Source organism: Biomphalaria glabrata, chromosome 2, assembly GCF_947242115.1.
Source record: "Biomphalaria glabrata chromosome 2, xgBioGlab47.1, whole genome shotgun sequence".
Taxonomy (NCBI): domain Eukaryota; kingdom Metazoa; phylum Mollusca; class Gastropoda; family Planorbidae; genus Biomphalaria; species Biomphalaria glabrata.
Genome location: NC_074712.1, coordinates 58,925,526 through 58,947,071, shown reverse-complemented (window position 1 = coordinate 58,947,071; position 21,546 = coordinate 58,925,526). Strand labels below are relative to the sequence as shown.

The 21,546-nt window shown below is 35.9% G+C and overlaps 1 protein-coding gene across 1 annotated transcript; it reads right to left on the bottom strand.

Moving 5' to 3' along the window:
- Positions 1–10,668: 10,668 nt before the first annotated feature.
- Positions 10,669–20,541, bottom strand: LOC106065592 (uncharacterized). The gene is made up of 7 exons (XM_056021693.1): positions 20,417–20,541; positions 19,315–19,538; positions 18,733–18,988; positions 17,649–17,949; positions 15,955–16,055; positions 15,089–15,280; positions 10,669–14,009 (listed from the first exon to the last, which is right to left on the bottom strand). Exons 1-7 carry the CDS (start codon positions 20,513–20,515, stop codon positions 13,362–13,364), a joined length of 1,821 nt encoding a protein of 606 aa, XP_055877668.1. The 5' UTR covers positions 20,516–20,541; the 3' UTR covers positions 10,669–13,361.
- Between the last annotated feature and the right edge of the window lie 1,005 nt (positions 20,542–21,546).

Here is a 21,546-nt window from a genome sequence, read left to right as displayed (position 1 = left end):
TTCTCAAAGTTTATTGATGTCAAAGAACTGTCACAGGAAACCACATCAGATATCATCGAAGCAATGAAGAGTATATTCGCATGCCATGGAATACCTAGAAGGTTAAGGTCAGATAGCGGGCCACAGTTGGCTTCAAGGGAATTCCTGAACTTCTGTAAATCATACGGAATAGAGCATGAAATGTCGAGTCCTCATTTTCAGAGTTCTAATGGTGAGGCTGAAAGAGCTATTCAGACTGTGAAGAAACTGTGGAAGAAAAGCGAAGACAAATTTCTGTCGCTATTAGACTACAGAACTACTCCACTGAGTAATATTAATTTGTCGCCAGCACAATTACTCATGGGACGCCGACCCAGAAATTTGTTACCTTCTAGCGAGGAAATACTCACACCTAAGACACCAGATCTCAAGGTGGTGAAGAAACACTTTGACTCCGAGAAACAGTCTCAGAAATATTATTATGATAAGAGGAAAGGAGTTAAGAGTCATAATCCACTACAAGACGGAACGGCAGTCAGAATGCAACTTAATTCTAAGTGGAAACCAGGAACAGTAGTTTCGAAGCATTCTAAGCCTAGATCATATAATGTCAAAAGTGGAAATAAGGTCTACAGAAGAAACAGAAAACACATCAGAAATTCTTCTGAGAAAGCAAACAGATTTGACAACAATTATGACTTTCCAGATGACATCTCAGAACAACCAGAACCACTAGATCTAGAGAGTCCAAGATTACAAACTACACTAGATTTTGAGCCGCCACTACACACTGCTTCTTCTAACACCTCTGGACCAAATGAACCTTATGTAACACGCTCAGGCAGAATAGTTAACAAACCCAAGAGACTTGATTTGTGATGAACTGATTAGACTTTTTAGTTGACTAGTTTGTTAGTTATTCTGATAAATAGATTTTCTAAATTAAAGAAGAGAGATGTAACATAATAGTATTATATGTACATTTGCACACTAGCGCGTCAGTGCAACACCGCTTGTGTTTACGTAATAAACGGAGTTCCTAATATGTCTTCCCTCTTAAACACTAGTTTGTTATTTGTGTAATACAAATATTCTACAGTAGTAGCTGAGCAGTAAAATGCTTGGCTTCATGAGGTGTCCTGAATCTGAATCTTGATGAAGACTGGGATTTTTAGGACACCATTGTGTCCACCCTACTCTAATGGATACTTGACATTAATTGAGGATAGCCAAGGCGATTGGTCCTTGTGCTGAACATAGAAACAGATGACTACTACATCATCTGCACTATAGATTGCAAGGTCTGAAAAGGACACTTGACTTTTTAAAAATATCACATATTATTAAATAAAATATGAATGATTAGGTTACTATATTTTTTAAAAGTAGGAATTATTTGTAAGTTATTCAAAGAATCAGGACCTCATCAAATTTATACTTTTTTGATACCCAGTATATACATTGCATGTTTTTATAGTTACCTTAGAATGAAATTAGCAATAAGTAAGAATTTTTTTTTATCTTGTTTGTAGGAAGTTAATATTTACCTGACTCACAGACATTTCTGTGACAGTGGCGTGTCCAGGCATTATGATAGGTACAGGACAAAGACTGTTGTCTGCCTTCAATGACACTTCCAGTAGTTTTGAAGCAAAGGACCATGGCTTATTACTAGTTGTAAAATCATCCATTTCAATTTCTTGCTTTACAGTACTTTCCTGTAAGACATTTTGATTAGAAATGTGTCGATTTTTTTTTTTTGCAATGCTGTAATGATATTCTTTTTGTGCTGGTTATCTTGATATCCAACTTTCCATTAGTTTGCAGATTAACAGTTTAACCAAAGTGTCTTTTAAAGGGTGTCCTGGGCCTGATTGTCACGAGTCGAGTCTGTGACCGATTTCGACCAGTTTCTAGAAGCTCGAGTTCAAACCAGTGCAAGTGTCCAGCGTAAACAAGTTAATTTTAGATATCCAATCGAAGAAAGAGGTTAAGGAAAAAATAGCACACGTCAGCTTCTAGAAGGTCAAAGTTACTAAAATAATTATCTGAGAAGGTTCCATGATTCTGGAACGTACGATCAAAGAAAGTATAAATTGAGGGAAAGTCAGTTAGACGGGGTCCTCGCATAGTAGTAGTTCTTGTAGAGCGATGGTCCTCGCTCAGTCCTCGATTAGTAATAAGTTTTGTGATATTAGCGGGTCCATTAAGTAAAGTTTTAGTAGTTAAAGTTGAAGTTATACTAAGTGAAGTTTTATGTATCTTTAAGTTTTATTTATGAAGTGTCAAGTTGTTATTGAATTAAGAAGTTAATTTGATGTGAAAGTTGAAGAAGTTATTAAAGAAGTTTGAAGAAAATACAGAGAAATGTTTCTTTCTTCATTTCATTGATTTGTCAAGTTTGATAATATAATCCTCGGCAAGTGTGATCGTCACACTGATACCTTGTTACTTTTAATCAAGTATGAAGCTTTGCAGAGCATCATTCTTCTCTAATGACACTCCATGGCAAGTTTTGTGACTGAAGTTGAGAATCTAAATAGTGTTCATCCCCTTAGGTGATCTAGACAATAAATATATGCACTTTAAAAGTTGCAATGTAGAGAATGTATAGTGGCGAAAGTATACATCTTAAAAATGCCATTTTGAATGGGTACTGCAACATATTAGTTTGGTACACAAGATGAATTCTTAAATGAAACAAAGGGGTAATAATAAAATACCTCATGTCCAGAGTTTAAATCTGAGGTTTGAGCACAATGAGAGCTTTCTGATTGCTGCCTACACGGGTCTGATTTTTCTTCTTCAAACTTCTCTATTTTTATGTTTGACACCTTAAAGTCTTGTTCTTCAGATTGCTGTGCAAACAAATCTGTTTCATCCATTTCATCTTTCATTTGTTTTAATGCATAGCTCAGAGCAAGAGTAGCGTCATGACTTGTATCAGCCATCATGGAACTTTTAGTGGATCTCAATGTCTTCTCATTAATCTAATTGTCCTGATGTAAAAGAAAAAAAAGTTAAATAAAGCTAATTTGAATTTTTTTTGTACATGTGTATAATTTGTTTTAAAAAGTGTTTGAAATAAGCAACAAGTATGAAAAAAATAAGTACAAAAGTGAGTGTTGTAGTCAGCGAACATTAACATTTCATCAAGCATCTCGCCAGGTATCAGGTGTTGGGCAGGGGGAATGCCCACCAGATATGATGGATACCAGGGAAATAAAAAGTTACAAGACCTGGCGATTAAAAGAAACATCAACCTGGTATTGTTTTCATTGTCCACAAACAGAAATCTAATTGCAACATAAACTGTTAACCTGTCAACAGCAGGATAATTGCCATTCGAGTTAGGGCTACAGCTAACACGAAATAACAATAATTCAAGTGTATTGCTCAATGTCTGACTATAAAGCAAGATTCTAAAGAGTATCAACAATGAAATAGATGACTGCACTAAAGAAGTTCTGAAAAAAAGAAATTATTACTGAAACAAGCAATGAAATACTATGCCCTAACCCTAAGAAGAAATAAACAGTGGATTAGTGATGAGACATGGAAATTAATCGAAGAAAGGAAATGCGCTAAACAGGCAGTTAACCTAGCAAAAATCAAGAAACCACAAGCAACGTTCCAAACAAGACTAGCAAGCAGTTTCACAAAAAGTCACCAAAAGGCTTAGACAGGACAAACCATATTTTTACAATAATCTGGCTAATCAGGTAGAAGAAGCAGCAGGTAAAGGAGATAAAACAACTGTACAAATCACCAAACTTCTCAGTACCAAAAAGGCTAATTGCAATGTTCCAGTCCGAGACAAACATGGAAAACTATTTTCTTCAATAAATGAACAGCTGAAAGATGGAAAGAATATTTTCAAGAAGTGCTCAATAGACCCAAACCACTAAATCCACCAGATCTAAATGTAGGACCAGCACTAGACATAAACGTGGAAGAAATAACAAAAGTTAAAGAAGAAATAAGGGATGCACTCAAACAAATGAAGACAGGTAAAGCAGCTGGAATTGACAACATACCACCCAAAGTCCTAAAAGAAGGAGGAAGTGAAATAGTTAACCAACTGCACAAACTATTCAACAAAAGTTGGTTAACTATTAACAGAAACACCTCCCGGTGAGTGAAAAGGGCTTGCTAATAAAACTACCAAAGAGTGGAGATCTATCACAATGTGAGAAATGGCGAGGCATCACTTTGTTGTCAGCAGACATCTGGCTAAACAGACTAAAAGGAGCATGTGATGAACACCTAAGGGAAGAACAGGCCGGATTTAGAAAAGGGAGATCCTGTGCTGACCAAATAGCAACACTAAGAATAATTATAGAACAATGTGTTCAATGGCAATCTCCTCTTTATTGAACATTTGTAGACTTTGAAAAGGCCTTTGATAGTATCAACAGAGAATCTATCTGGACAGTAATGAGACAGTACGGGATCCCAAATAAAATAATAACAATAATCAAAAACCTTTATGATGGTTTCACCTGCCAAGTAGCCCACTGTGGCGAGCTGTCAGAGGAATTTTCAGTAGTCACAACAAGAGTCAAACAGGGATGTCTTCTTTCACCATTCCTGTTCCTTCTAGTATTGGATAGGGTCACAAAAGAAGCCTACTCTAATTCAGAGAAAGGAATTCAATGGACTCTCACACAAAAGCTGGAAGATCTGGAATTGGCTGATAACACAGCCTTATTATCACACAGACAACAGGATATGCAAAAAAAAAGGTCACAGCTTTAAGTGAAGTAGGAAAAAGGGTAGGCCTCAAAATCAACCACCAAAAAACAAAAATACTTAAAGTAAACAACAAACAAATTGGAGACATAGAACTGGATTCTCAGACCATAGATCAAGTAGATAATTTTATATATCTAAGGGAGTGTAGTCAGTGTATTGGGTGGAATAGATGAAGACATTAAACGTCGTATAAATCTAGAGAGCCAGACATTTACACAGCTAAAACCAACCTCACATCTCAAACAAGACTAAAATAAGAATCTTTAACTCTAATGTCAAGGCGGTACTACTGGTTCTGAAACATACATATATAGTTCGTCCATCGTGGTTTGATGATGACCACTTTGTCATCCAGGGGGCTGAGGGCTTTGGACTGTGGTGTTGGGGGGGGGATGACAAGTGACGCGCTGGAATTTGGATTAAAGTGAGGAGGATTCGCGCAACACGTCGACCTCACTCTCTCGCCCTAAAGCCCGTCCTTTTCCGGAAGCAAGATTTGGTCAAGACGTCCGGGGACAAGTTTGGGTGCAGTGGATGACCAGAGACTTTCTGTGTCTTTTGTCCTGCTCTTGAGTACTCCACAGCACTGTGCTGGTACTTGCCATTCTGTCCGATTAGTCTAGTTTTGTGACGTTACGCACAGGCCGCCAAGTCCAGACTTCACATGCTAGGTTTGACAGAACCTCAGTGTAGTGAGTGCCATGAACACGTCAGATATCCTCTACCTGGTTTAGCCAGCCAGTCAAAGCCGTTTCCGGGGGGTGGCCGCTGCGCATGCTACAGCTTCTGGGAGCCACAGGTGAGAGTTGGGTACCGAGTGGGGACCAAGAGTGAGCCAAGCTACCCTAAAAAAGAGGGTACGACTGCCTGTCCACTAGAGGTGCTACCCCTTCTAGATACCCCATACACCCCGAAACATAGAGAACAACTGAAGCAACAACAAAAAAAGTACAGACCTTCATTAACAGAAGCCTGAGAAATATCCTAAAAATACACTGGTACGACAAAGTAGAAAACGCCAAACTGTGGGAAATGAGTGGGCAGAAAATATAGAGGTGTATATCTTAGAGAGGAAGTGGAGATGGATTGGTCACACCCTTAGAAAAGATACCAACAACAGAGCTAGTCAGGCCTTAGACTGGAACCCCCAGGGAACAAGACGAAGAAGAATACCAAAAAAGAACATGGCGAGGCAGTGTACTGGAGGAAGCCGAGAGGACGGGATAAAGCTGGGAAGCCATGAAAAAACTAGCAAGAGACCATGGAGAGTTGCATGTTTTTGCTGAGGTCCTACGTTCCACGAGGGACTCAAAGGAATGATGATGATGATGGGAAACAGTTGCTCCGGATAAATTTCATTTATTTGTAATGGTTACGAGTGGATATATAGATAAATTTAAGCCGAACTTCTGGCAAGCAGCAGATAGTTTGTCAACCAGGGACTGAAGCTGTATATCAGAATCAGCCACAATAGCTGCAACATCAGCATATAGTATCTTCCTAACCTTGGTTTTTGCCAGCAGCCTTGATACATTAAATAGTTTTCCAGAGAATCTTGAATCGTTGATGTCGTTGTATGCATAATGCAATAGACAGGAGATGAATATGCCAAACAGGGTAGGTGCGAGCACACATCACTGCTTGACACCACTGCTAACCTCAATGCTGCTGATTGGGCTCCATTGAATTGGACAGTACATTTCGTTTCCTCATGAAAGCACTCAATGTACTTCAGTAGTTTGGGAGGGCAACCTATTTTCCTTAGGAGTTTGAAAAGGCCACTTCTGCTGACCATGTCAAAGGCTTTAGTCAGATCAACAAAAACAATGTAAAGGGGTCTGTCTCTCTCTCTGAATTTCTCCTGCAGTAGTCATAGAGAGGATATCATGTCTATGTTGGATCTACCACTCCTGAATTCACACTGAGACTCTGACAAACTATCTGCTGCTTGCCAGAAGTTCGGCTTAAATATTAGTCAAAGCAAGACTAAGATACTAGTTCAGAATACAAATATAGCACCTCAAGTAAACATTAATGGCAAACCACTAGAAATTGTTATCACTTTTGCTATCTTGGCTCCATCATATCCAACAATGCTCTACTTGATAAAGACATCAACAATAAGATAGCCAAAGCAATGGGCACCATGTCACGGTTGCAGAAAAGAGTGTGGGACAACATATTGCTGACTAACAATACTAAAGCCTTAGTCTACCGGACCTGTGTGATGAGCACTTTGCTATACGGAAGTGAAGCATGGTCAACCTACTCATAGGAAAAAAAGCTGAATGTCTTCCACCTCCGATGCCTAAGGTGGATCTTTAAAATAAGGTGGCAAGATAAGATAACCAATGAGTGCTACGAAGAGCAGGGTGTCAGAACATCTACTCTGTTATCAGCAGCAGACGCCTTGGCTGGCTAGGCCATGTTCATAGAATGCCAGTAGGTCGACTTCCACTAGACATCATGTATGGCGATCTAATAGAAGGCAGGAGAGCCGCTGGTCGCCCACTTTTACGGTATACAGATGTATGCAAACGCGACATGAAGCTCTTCAAAATCGACACTAGCAGCTGGGAAAAGGGAGCACTGGATAGATTCACATGAAGAGAGCATAAAAGAAGGGTCTCGGATTGCCAAATGCTGTACACAACAGAAGCAGAAAGAAGGGTGAGGTGAAAATGCAACGGCGCCTGATGATTACAACTACGCGGGGACACATTTGACGTGAGTTACAAAGACATCGTGCTTTCGAAGTTTATTACCAGGATATCCTCTCAGTCGCAGTAGCTTATTGTTTGCTCATTGGCCTCCAGTATCTCTCGTGCCAATAGGCCTACTCTGTCTTTGGTCTATAAGAACCCGTGTTAGATGGGAGATACAGTTGTTCATTGACTTTCGCAGATCCAACTTTCGTGGAAGGGTTTAAAAAAAATAGGCTAATGACAAAAATACTCCCGCGTTTTCTTTTTTATAGCCTCTTAAATTAGAATCAGCAAGTCGTAAGATGCTGTCTTTACCCGAAACTGAACCTAAAATATCTCGCTAAGAGCTTACATAGTATTTGTATCATATCAAATCATATCGTATCAAATATCCTAGTTTAAGAGAACTGATCTGGTTTTCAAAACTGACGATGACAATGGAATTTTCGATCGCGTGGGGCGGTTGCCCCACTAGCCACCCCCTAAGGCCGCTATACTAGTGTAGCCTACACATTAGGATGGTAATTGCTCTAATTATAAACAATAGGCACTACAGACTAGATCTAGCGCGTCTTAAGTCGTAACAATGAAAGGAAACAACCATTTCTAAGCTGCCTTCAGAAAAATAATGCGGAGGATGGCAGTCTTCAATCGCGAAGTCACGCTTCGTAAGTGGGTGAAAGGCGGTGTAGGCTCGTCGTCACTGGTCAGCTCATTGACACAGCCAGCCCGTAACGTGATGCGATCAGAAAGCCTAGTTAGGCTGTTGTTCCCACCCCCCTCACATAATTAGCAAGACATAAGCCAAATTAGGCCTATATGTAAACAAAAATATTGGGTGAAAAGTTTAGGAGTGGAAAAAATTTTTAGAAGACTTTTTATTTTTTAGGAGACTTTAGGAGCGCCATGAACCCTGAACTGTATTTCCCGTAGCTATGCAGCCCCAGCTGTGACCTACATATTTTCCCACATCTAGTGCAGACATAACCATTGTCGCAAGTGGTAAGCTAAGTCGATTCAGATTTTCTTTTCGTCGTCTGCGTCTGTCCTCGGCAGCGGATTTTCTTTTGGTCTCAAATGTGTATCCCGCGGCTTTTGCGAATGACTTCCAGCTGTCTCGCTCTGACGCCGCATGCAACCAGGTAGGGCTACTCTCTTCTATATCTAAGAGCTTGTCTTTTAAAGTGTTTTCGTGGGGTACTGTTACGTCAAAAACCTTTCAGCTCATCAAAAACAACACAAAAAAACTAGTCATGCACGTTAACCAATGACTTAAATTCTGCAAAGTCATTGCTTTTACTGGCTGACTCAGGCAACCCATTCCATGCTCTAATAGCACTTGGGAAGAAGGAACATCTGTCTTATTTACACTATGCCTGTTCTTTTGCTTTTCAGCCGTTTTACATTACATCCTGCAAATCGTAATGCCCACATGATATTTTGCCTACACACGTTTTTTTTCCTCTCTTGTGGCACTTTTATTAATAAAACTGCCCGCCAAGTGAAAGCATCTCAACAACCCCCCTTTAGGCCAGTGTAGTCTGTTCGTACAGGTTGGTTGTAAAAATACATAAATTCAAAATAGAAACAGTTCGCATTCTATATAGGTCCTACTTCGTCTAACAGACTACAGCTACGCAATGCAATAAATCAGGGGTTCTCAACCTGTGGGTCGCGACCCCCATGGGGGTCGATTGACAATTTGCCAGGGGTCGCCAAAGACCATTGAAAAAAATGGATTGTTATTTTTTATTCTACAATTGCTGTGTGTGTGCGGGGGAGGGGGGTCGCGGCTAAGTGGGGGATTGTAAAAGGGGTCGCCGAGCATAAAAGGTTGAGAACCGCTGCAATAAATGAATTAATTTGCATACTGGTTTTCTTAAAAATAAGGATAGTCCGACAACGTTGTCGAAGACCGGGGGTAGCGATAATCTATATAAACTACTAAATAAAATTATAATCTAATATAAAAACAGTATATAAACTACTAAATAAAATCATAATCTAATATAAAAACAGTAAAACGTATTTACCTGAAGCCATGTAAGAACACACAGTGTTGAACTAAGGACAATTAGCAACATAGGTCCAGTAACGTACAGTCACTACAGGGACAAGTGATGCCGGCAGAATGGACGGTGTCCACGTTGTTTTGTCTTTTTATGCGCAGACTCATACGCCATCTTGGGAAAAATGGTCATGTGGATGTCGGGGCGGCCGGTGTGGCCATCCCACTACATATAGGCCTATATGAGCCTCATCACAAATAAAAGAAGCCGACTCGAAATTTGTGCTAGTTTTTTTTTTTCTTTTTTTTTTTAATTTGTTACTCTTATAACATGCATTTATGTATCTATTTCACGCAGGGGTCCGTATTGGTAAGTTTTGGCTACATAAGGAAGTCCTCGAGTCAAAACAGAAATGTTTGAGAAACTCTGCTCTAGTATATGTTTAATACCGACTTCAAAACATTCTCCCAAAGCCTCACTTCTGGCCTGAGTATTCTAGTTGTCTTCACTTTTTTTTTCTTCCCGCCCCGCATCTTTTACATCTCATCGGCACGGCCGCGATTTATGGTTCTAGAACAATCATTCAGACAACTGGTTAGTAAATAACTTTATCACCGCAACTGGTTCACTTTATCACTCATTTAGATTTTTGATGACACCACCATATGTGTTCATCGTTCTTTAATGTGGTCAGTGCCGTCCTTAGGTATAGGCAAACTAGGCAGCCGCCTAGAGCCTCCGATTGCGAATCAAAATGGATCAAATCTGAAACATAGAAGAACTCTATGGCTCTATTATTTGTCTACTGGCCCTTGACCTCTACCTATATCGAAGGTGTCGACTGGCCTAGCTCGAAGTCTCTACTATGATTCAAGGTTTATCCGCTGACGTTTACATTTTTTATCCTTTTTTTTTACAAAATCATTGGGGCGTGGTGGCCGATGTTAAAAGTACTTGGCTTTCAAACTCAGGGTTTTGAATCCTGGCGAGTTTTTGAACTTCACAATTTTAAGGTTACCCCTGAATCCACCCAATGGGTGTTTCCTAGCCACAAGATGCTCTCCTTGACCTTTGACCATCATCTACACCCATAGACTGCAACTTCTTTACTCTTACTGTACCCTGTAGGAACTATCATGTCATTTTCACTTCTAAGCTCTACAAATGAACAGAAAATGGGCCACAGTAAAGGAAAAAAAGAACAACACAAAAAATAGGCATTAAATTATAATAGTTGTCTTTATTAACAATTGAATATTTCCTCAAGTGTAAAGTATTTTTCTTGATAGAATCCAAAGAAACAAAACAAAAAGTTTTAAAGATCTCTGACTAAATGCTAGGATACATAGAATCTATGGTGGAGGAGAAGTTGAAGATAGATGCACACATAGCCTTAATGTTAGTCTAAGTGTGTGTTTAATGCTGTTATTGTAGGACTGGAGTTTACATGCATATAAAAAGATAGTACATTGTCACTGGCATAGATATTATCAGTGATCTAAGCATAGATGAAGATCTAGTTTTAGGTCATACAATCTTCAACACAAAAACAAAAAAAAAAAAAAATAAACCCAATGATATTCAAATGTTTCTTTAACACCTGCTGGATATATTCAGAAACCTATTAATAAATGCATGGTAGTTATTTTTTAAATATAACTTTTGTTACTTCCCAAATTTTAAAATTAAAATCTAACACACACTGCCATGTTTCGACAGTTATCATACAAAAAAATGTGTCAAAGAAAAAGGTTTTGGGACTAACTTGGTAATTTTAACAATCTCTAAATCTCAATTGCCAGTCTAATGTAAATATCAGAAGAAAAAAAAACAACTAGACAAGACCTCAGTTGTTAAATGTAAAGTTTAACGCATGAATAATATCAACAAATGTCTCAATGTTTAGCTCTAACTCAGTAACTCTTTATGTAAAAATTGAGTCAGCTGAATACATTCAGGCTACCTATACAAATTCACTTTTTGTTACTTGCAAGTCAACAAATAATTGTGCACTTGTTTGAAATGTAACAATCATTGACAATAAAGTGAAAAAAACAAAACAAAAAAAAAACAATCAAAACATTAGCTATAAAGCTGATTTTTTAAATCAAGATTATTTTTTATAATCAAATACATATAAATAAACCTTTATTTCTGTATCAGTTCAGAACCAATAATACTCCCCCACCCTACCCAGATACTTTACAAGCCAATAGCTTATTAAATAGCTAAATATTATTATCACAGCCTTCATTCTATTGTAACTCTTTTTCACATTAATTATACAATAAACTCTACAAAACTTCTTTTTTGAAGTAATGTCTGTATTATATAAGATAAGATAATTTTTACCTGCCATTGAAAAATAGGAATTAATATTATGAATCAAAACAAATTTTAAAGGCCAAAAAAAGAAAAGGTAAAGATTTTGTTTACAGAAAATTCCAAACCATAGACTTGTTATTTTATACTAGACTGGAAACCGAAATAAATTCTTATCCGCGACTGATCGATTCACAGACCTATATATGTATTGATTTTTATGTACGTAAACTCTTTTTTAAGCTCTAAGGGGAGTCGCCCCAATCAATCTTAGAAAAGTAATGATCTTTAGTTTTCAAAGTTTAGAAATAATGCAAAATCATTTCTCGGATATTGATGGAAATATATGAAACAAAGCCATTTCCTGTTTGTTTCCATTGAGATAATGTTTCAAAAATCCTAGATCGAAATAATCAAGTTGATTTAAATCATATTATGTACATTTAAATAGATTGATTACCTAGATCTTTCTAGATTATGTATTTAAAAAATGCAAAATAATAATTATGAGACTCTTATTTTTTATGTTCAATTACTACATCTAGATCTAAAAATTAAATTATATGTTACATAAGCTAGGGTTGAAAAAAAACAAAAAAACTTTACTTCTTTTAACTACTTTACAAAACAACACCTTGATCCAACTTTCTAAAAAAAATTTTTTACATTTTTTGTAGTGTTTAAAAAATCTCCAAGTCCAGTCTAGTATACCGGTAATATATAAGACTATGTTCCAAATATTTTTTTGAGAAAAGCAGAAAAAAAACCCAGATTGCACAAATGAAGGAGATATTGTTAGTGTCGTAGAAAACAGAACATGACTCTAGTGAACGCTGTGAGGACAATGATTACAACTAACAAGGTCAAGCAAGGATTCACTAAACATCCTCGAGTCATGGCTATACCACACACATATCTTATGGCAAACAATAATGTGACAAGAAGTCAAACCAACTAGAAAATGGACCACTCAAATGGCAATTTAATTCTATAACAAAGCAAAATAATTAGCTTATACAGTCTAACCTTACAAATATTAAACACTAGATATTTTATTTAACAGTTTTGCGGCTCTTCATTAGTTACAGGGTGCTAAGTAGCATATTCCACACTACTGCCAACGCCTCCAACAGGACAGGGATGGGAACTGGATACCTTAAAGAGTTGATTACTTGACCAGCCCATCATCAATGTACATAACAAAATCTCAGGAGAATGCCTGTTTAAAGAGGCCAAAGGAGTTAGAAAAAAAGTAAAGGCTTATGGTCAGACTGTATTGCACAGAGGAGACACAGATTGTTAAAATATGAAAAGTTAACTGTTAAAAGTTATTAAAAGAACAAAAAATAGAAATTTAAAAAGAAGAAAGTTGAACAAAAAATTTATTGTAAGTTACCAAGACTTTCAATTTTCTTAATAATGGAGAGTGGCTACACAAAATACAGCAACAGAAAGGAAAGGTTTAGTTTTTTCTTATGAAGAGCACTAAAAAATAAATACAAGGTGGTCTTGTCCAATAGTGAGATGAATATCTGTGAGGGTATTGCAAGATGGGTTTAGAGATATTTTATCTAAATCAAAACCTTTTTGTTTACAGGACCCATTTGTTTAAGTACTCCCTGGCCGCAGCCACATCCTGAGCATGGTGGGAACTGGTGAAGGTCTGGTCTGAGCAAACACTCCAGCCCTCAGACTCATCTTTCTCTTTATCAGCTTCTTGCTCTGCGATTGGATTGTTCAACTCACTGGGCACCAACAACCAATCAGAGAGACAAAAATCCAATGCAGATGAGCTTGCTTTGGCAGGTATACGGCTAGGTGGTTCCTTTGGTATCTCTTTATCCTCTCTGGTCTTCTCTGTGTCTTGATTACTTGCCAAGGTAGTTGATTGACTTGACTTAGCTAACCAGAAAGAACTGCTTGTACTACGAATGTGTTGACCCAAATCCAAAAATGAAGCATTTTTTGGTGACTCAGCAGCTTGTTTTTTGTAGGAATGGGACAGCCAGTCATGCAGTGGCAAATTTAGTGGTCTAAAAACATCTTTGGATTTAATTTTGGTTTCATCCTCTGTAGCAGCAGTAGGCTCTTCAACAATTTTGATGTCAGCGTTTAGAGGCAGATCCTTGTTCACTACAGCAGATGAGTTGGTTGGTTTAGGCATCAGCCACTTCTCCACATCTTTTATGTAGGCTCCACTTCTGACACCAGCAGATTCCACTTTTTTATCTGCCTGTTTCTAATAACAAAAATTGAAAGAGTCAAAATTTATTTCATATTTATATTAATCTATATATTAAACGTCATATAAATCTAGCACGCCAGACATTTACACAGCTAAAACCAACCTGGAAATCTCCTCACATCTCAAACAAGACTAAAATAAGAATCTTTAACTCTAATGTCTACTGTATGGTTCTGAAACATGGAGAACAACTGAAGCCACAAAAAAAAAAGTACAGACCTTCATTAACAGAAGCCTGAGAAATATCCTAAAAATACACTGGTACGACAAAGTAGAAAACACCAAACTGTGGGAGATGAGTGGGCAGAAAAATATAGAGGTGTAGATCTTAGAGAGGAAGTGGAGATGGATTGGTCACACACTAAGAAAATATACCAACAACAGAGCTAGGCAGGCCTTAGAGTGGAACCCCCAGGGAACAAGACTTGGAGGAAGACCAAAAAGAACATGGTGACGCAGTATACTAGTGGAAGCCGAGAGGACCTGAAAGAGTTGGAAAGCTATAAAAAAAACTAGCAAGAGACCATGGAGAGTGGCATGTTTTTGCTGAGGCCTTATGTTCCATGAAGAACTCAAAGGAATGATGATGATGATATTTCCAATGACATTTAATATTTGAATCATTTTTATTTAACTCACATAAACAAATCCTGTAGGTACAGCTAACAAGGAAAATGTTAATGGCATTATAAGTAATTACTTTTAATTTACTCTGTGACTTCAGCTTAGTTTAAAAATCAGTAATGCACTAACGTTTTACATTTGTATAGCTTTAATAAGCAGATAATCATCCTGATAGGATATTCCAAAGTTCAAGTCCAAATGCCTGAATAATACAACACAAGTTCTACAGTAAATACATCTCATTTAATAAAAATCAATGAGGACTTCAGAAGATTACAAACAAGAAACAGCTGAACAGACAGCATGGCAGTCTTGGTTGATGATGATTGTAGAGTAAGCCTGTACATATATAGCCCAGTATTAATAGTGATATAATTGATGGTCCCATAACAGGTAAAAGGCATTACACATTAAAACATTCTTACTTGTTGACATCACAATATACCAACCTGCTTCAAGAGCCAAACACTTTTATCTTTGCTGATGTGAGAGAAGAAGTTTGGTACACCCTTCTCCACTGAAACATTTTTGGCATAAGCTCTTGAGCGAAGCCAGGTGGACAGATCTTTGCTGATGTGAGCGAACATTTCCTTGTGCTGTCCTTCATTTGTTCTTGTTTGGCAGAACTGTAGCAGCCAGACCTGTATCCAATAAATGAAATTATCACAGGTGAAAGCTTATTGATAAAATTAAAACTGCTTGAACTATCTTTACAAAACTTAGCACAAGTAATATTCATGATTAAACAGAGTTGGTGAGATGTTTTAAGCCTTTACGATGAATAAACAAGATTCCCAATTGTGAAGGGTTATAACATTAAATACATGTTTAGTACAAGGTAGAATGAGCACCGTAGGGTAATCCTGTTTTTTATTTATTAAAAAAAAAATGTTTGAATTTATTTTATTTATCTATACTCTATGTGAAATGAGAAACATAAACAAAAATAATTTCATTATGATTTTTTTAATTGTATGAAATTTTTACAACTCTATTGGTACTATCAATAAAGACAGTGCAATAATTCTTAATATATTTCTTTAGAAAACATTTGACTTGCTATAGATGAACTAAAATAATGTGTACTGCATTTCTGAATGAGATAAAACTGTACGTGGTCTTCTTGCTAAAAAATCTGAGTACATTTATAAGAGATAAAAAATGAAGGGTCAAGGTAAACAGGTGTTCTCGCTAAGTATCAATTAGTAAAGGAATGAGGTATGGCTTTTAGAACTTGTACACACACAATTTTTTTCCTTTTTAGAATTTAAAATGCTAACATCTGAATTTGTGTTAAACACTTTCGTAAATTTACCTTTTTATCTTGAGGAATATGTTTGAAAAAGTTGCTCTTGAATTCATCAGGTGTTTTACTGTTGGGTGCCAGCCATAACTTATGGTCTGCCTCTCTGGAAGCTAATAGAAGAAAAGGTAAAGCTGTATACAGTGAATGAAATAAACAACTAGACCCCTATACTTAATTTTAAAAATAGCAACGAGACAGAAAGTTTGTGTTGAACAATAACATAGAGGAAGCTCATAATCCCACATTACATGCACAACTAAATTGTTTCCATTGAGATAATGTTTCAAAACACTAACCTCAAGGTAAGGTATGGTACCCATTTCAGACCTTGGCCAAAAGTTAACAAGGGTGTCAGGTGGCCAGCACAACAACCAACTGCCTTTCTCCAACTAAAGTCAGGTAACAATAGAGTTGAATGGACTTGGACCATCCTAAAAAATCCTGAAGTTCAAAATCCCAGCCTTCATGTAGATTCAAAACCAAGACCCTTACGGATGGAAATCAAGCCCTTTAACATGCTGCTATCATGACCCCTTCTAATTAATTGACATATTTTTAGGAGGGTTTGTGGGTGATACTGATTTCATTCATCTAATGATTGACACCAACTGTTCAAATAATATTTTGACACTAACCACCTTTTAAAGCTCACCTAACATAATTTTGGTCCACAATTTATAGTATGTTATGTGGAACTACATTGAGTTGTGTTGAATTAGAACGGCCCACTTCTATCGAACTCCCACACACAAACACACTTCTGGACAGAGAATTCTAATTTCACTTTTCTAACTTCCTCTGTTACCACCCAAAAAAAACAACAACAACAACATACAATCGTTGACTTTTGTTCATCTTCTAAATTCATTATTAAAGTATGTCAGAAGCTCCATGTTGCTTTGGGACAGATTTTTTTTTATCCACCTGGTGGTCATAATGCTCTCTCACCCAAGAATTCTATTATCTTTTTACCTCCACCTTGAACACACCAATAGAGTTATACCTACATTTCATTTTGTTTTTATACATTTTTACACTCAAAAAGAAATATTCAGTCAATGTCAGCTTCACATGACTAAAAAAAAGAGATTGTTATATACAATGTCTACAATAGCAAGTTTTATACCAAGGAGAAATTTACGCACAAAAAATTGGGCTTAAAACTGGAAGGAAGTTTGATCTTGTACATTTTGATAGGTTGGCTTAAAAATAACAAATTGTGTCAAAATTGCGAAAAAAAAAAATCCTTTTTCATAAATTTCACTGCTGTGGTTTCAATAGAGAAAATATCTTAGTTGTTATGAACCTAAGACAAGTAATAACAGGTTAAACTTTTGATTTTTGTGCTCCCCACAAGAGGGAGAATTAGTGATACGGTAGATGAGTGAATGAATGAGTCAGGGCCCTTTTGAAAAAAGACAAATACAGATTTAATGAATTTTAATCTGGTTGAATGTTAGTACAATTTACATTGGCTTGAATAGAGACTGCCTGACCCTTTCTTAGAAGATTCTCCATGTTGGTCGGCAAGACCAGTTTATGTGATGATGATGTGGTAGAAAGTGTTGACTTTAACCTATTCCCAGGTATGACACTCTAGGTGCAAATAATTTAAGGTCGTCTAAATGATCTTATGGTTTTCTGATGACAGCACAAAAAACAATGACACAGCTTTTACACCTATTTCTTTGCAAAATTCTTACCTCTGTTGGGAACTGAGTGATCAATAATTTCAAAGTCATGCTCTTCTTCCTGATCGACATGCTGTTTGATTATACTCAGCCAGTTGTTGAGACTGCAGGAGCTACCTGGGGTGGAAGTACGTGACAGACCAACAGACATGGCTTCACCAGCTTTAGCTAGAGTGCTGGGTCTGACAGCAGGGTTGGGCTGCACAGGCTTAACGCTGACATCAGAATCAAATGTTTTCAAGCCTGTGGTGGGTATTTTTTTCTGTAGCCAATCTTCAACACGATTTGACAATTTGGGAATAGTTACATTGATCTGAAGAAAGATTTGGGAATAGTTACATTGATCTGAAGAAAGATTTGGGAATAGTTACATTGATCTGAAGAAAGATTTGGGAATAGTTACATTGATCTGAAGAAAGATTTGGGAATAGTTACATTGATCTGAAGAAAGATTTGGGAATAGTTACATTGATCTGAAGAAAGATTTGGGAATAGTTACATTGATCTGAAGAAAGATTTGGGAATAGTTACATTGATCTGAAGAAAGATTTGGGAATAGTTACATTGATCTGAAGAAAGATTTGGGAATAGTTACATTGATCTGAAGAAAGATTCTAGTAGTAGTAATACATTTAATTTCTGACAAAATTTGATGGAATTCATAATCATGCTGAAAACAAACTCATAAAAAAATCATTTTAAAAAAGATACTTTTAAATAATTGTAATGACTGTAAATATTATTGAATCTTTTATAAAATTGTCTAAATTATGGATTGATTGCAATGTTCTTAGAAATGAATGATTCTGATAAGATAGGGTAAAATGACTCATTGAAAAATTAGAGTAAAGATTTATCATACATTGGACATTGAAATATTATCCTAAATTTTTTTTAAAGAAAGCTATGCAACAAAAATATTTCCCTCTTGATTTATACTATAAAATCAAAAACTGATAGCAATGATTTAAACAATCTGAGTTTAATAAGATGCTATTAATACACTAGCATATGAGGATGCAACAAAGTTTTGGTTTTTCAAGATTATTATCACAATAAAAAAAAACAACCAAAATATTTCTAAGCAATTACTTACACATGATACTGGATTCTGTGACCTTCGAACTTCTTCAAGAGTTTTGTAGAAGAAGTGATGGTCCACGTCCTCATACTCCTCTATATGGCGAGGCAGACTAGCAGAGGGGTTGCCAGGGTCATCAAAGGCTGTGATAAGAGGCATACCATTAGAGTCAACACGTCCATAGTTAAGGATAGAATCTCTCAGACCAACATGGTCAGCCCTGAATGAAATGTAAGGTGTTTCTTCAGGCGAGAGCTCCACTTTGTCCAACCTAAAATGATTATTGAAATAAAAAAAAAATAATTTTAAAATGTCCATCAACTCTATTAGCATGACACAGTTAACTTTACTTAAGAATAAATGTGACACATATAATATACAGTCAGAAGCTTAACTACACATGTCCCCAAAGTAAGGTCTTTTTTTTTAAATAGATGCCAGGGAATTTTGCAAATATTATTTTTGCCAACCCAAAAGTTAACATAAACACAAATTTATTATGAAATTTAGTGATATTTTGATATTTCACATGTGGGGCACTGAGAACGGTTAGTGACTCTAAAACAAAATTTGACAATCTCAATTAGTAAGTTTTACTTTTTCAATGTGTCAGCCAAATAGTTGTGAGGGGCTGTGTCTTCCAACACCATGGCCAGCCCCGTCTGAAGTATTCCCAGAGCTTGGTTCAATCTGGCTTGCTGCTGCTGCAATGTTTCCTCTTTGAGCCCCAGCACTGTGTCCACTTGGCCCAAGAGGCTCACCTCCCTCCCTCGCAGACATTCCAGGTTGCGGCTCACATTGGCATGAATTTCTGCTTTTATCTGTGAGACATAAAAAAACTTTTAGCACAGTGGAAAAATGGAAATTTGGTTTATGAAAAAATAATTCAAGTGCCATCAGCAATCTTAAGAATTTAAAATCTGTAATAACAAACTATTACAATAATGTAGAAACTTAATTTTCTATTGGATAGTTGAGGACCTAATTTATATACTGATTATATCTCAAAAAAAAAAAAAAAAAAAAAAAAATGGCAAACAAAAATTTGGATAACTAAGAAAAATGTCCTCCTTTAGTATTAGTGGAAAAAAAAGCTTTGTTATTGTTTTACCATCCTCACAGAATGTTTTTTTTTTTTTAATTTTTAAAAATCTTTTTAAGCTTTCTTATAAATGTTTCTTTCAAGCAGTTGCCCAAATGGGGCTTGTTACTAGCAGCTTTTAGGATTTTATGAACTTTATTTTCAATGTTCAGATTGTCATACCAGGCACTTGAAATGCTGTAAATGTGAGGAAGATTTTGATATTTTACCATCTCTAAGGGGACACAAGACAATGAATACAAAAACAGACACAAAAACTTCTTTGTTCCCCTGGCAATCAAATCATTTAACACATTTCAAGTATCTCATTGATATAAAAAATTTCACATGTAATATATATATATATATATAATACAGTTTCTATAGTTATAATGTTTTTTTTTGCGTAAAGCAAAAATTGTAAGACAAATTTCCTTATAGATAATTAAGATTATTATTATTATTAACATATAAACAGCAATTTTTTAAAATAATAATAATAATTTTTACAATTTGCAATGAATTTTAAGAAAGTTATGGCATTTGTTAAGTTAGAAAATGTCCTTATGAACCTGAGGAAAAAAAAGTCACAAGATACAAACAGAAGTATGAACTCACATCTGAAGCATTACGATAGAGGTGTTTTTTAACCGAGTCTAATCTCTTTATGGCATTTTCCAGTTGACTAATTCTATCCTTTGCCTCATTCATAGCCATTGTGATTGAATGGACTGAGGAGTAAGCTGAAAAAGAAAATAGTGCAATGTTTATCAATAACTGCATAAAATGATTCACTCTATAATGAGCAAGTATTTGTTAGACAGGCCACCTAATGACAAGGGGGATTTATATTTTGGTGGCTAAATATAAATAAATAGCTATTTAGACTTTTTGGTGTACAGTACATAGAAAAATGTTGATATATATAAGCTATGTATTTAAAAAGTTATATGAATAAGAAATTAATTTTGTTTGCACTTTCAAAACTATAAAAGTACATTTCTAAATTCTATCACTTTTAGTACAAAGTGATTTTATTATTAAGTTGGTAAAAGTTATCTTTCAATATAGTGTCCTTGACATTGTTTTAAGTTTATCTATTTATTCCAAAATCTCTCCCACTCAACTTTGTTTTTTTACAATTTCTTTTAGGTTTTCTTTAGGCTACATTATATTGCCACCACATTTCTCTGTATCACTTTTTCTTTTTTTTCTATGTTTTATTGCTTTTAAAATATATGTAGACCAGATAAAAAAAACTAAAACAAAGAAGAAATTACAGAGTTAAAAAATTATGGTGAGAATCTCCAAGTGTATTATAGAACGTCAGCAACTGTTAATAAAACAATGTATCATTTTTTTTTTTAGTCCTCAGCCAGGATAAGTCAAAACATTTCATTCACAATTAGAACTGTAAATGAAATATAATTGTATAAATGTTATGAAAATTACTACAGAGCGCTTAAAATATAATTTAAACAATATGTTACTATCCAGTCAACGATTTGTGAACAATTTGTCGGTGAACGAATTGTCAATGAACGGTTTGTCGTGTGAATGATTTGTGGTAAACAAGTTGTCTGTAAGCATGTTGTCGATCAGCGAAATGCAGGGTGAACGAATAATCATTTGAATGAAATGTTGGGTGAATGAAAAGTCATGAACGATTTGTTAATTTGTTTTAGATAACATACGTAAGTTTAAACAATAAATTACCTAATATTAAATATAACTATATATTAATATAT

What these genes read in the sequence shown, in the direction of transcription:
- LOC106065592 (XM_056021693.1), bottom strand. Translation starts at nt 20,515, where the DNA reads ATGGCTATGAATGAGGCAAAGGATAGAATTAGTCAACTGGAAAATGCC. An exon ending in TCTATCGTAATGCTTCAGAT is followed by an intron (nt 19,539 to 20,416) that starts GTGAGTTCATAC and finishes TATGTCTCACAG; the next exon opens with ATAAAAGCAGAAATTCATGC. An exon ending in CACAGAATCCAGTATCATGT is followed by an intron (nt 17,950 to 18,732) that starts GTAAGTAATTGC and finishes ATCTTTCTTCAG; the next exon opens with ATCAATGTAACTATTCCCAA.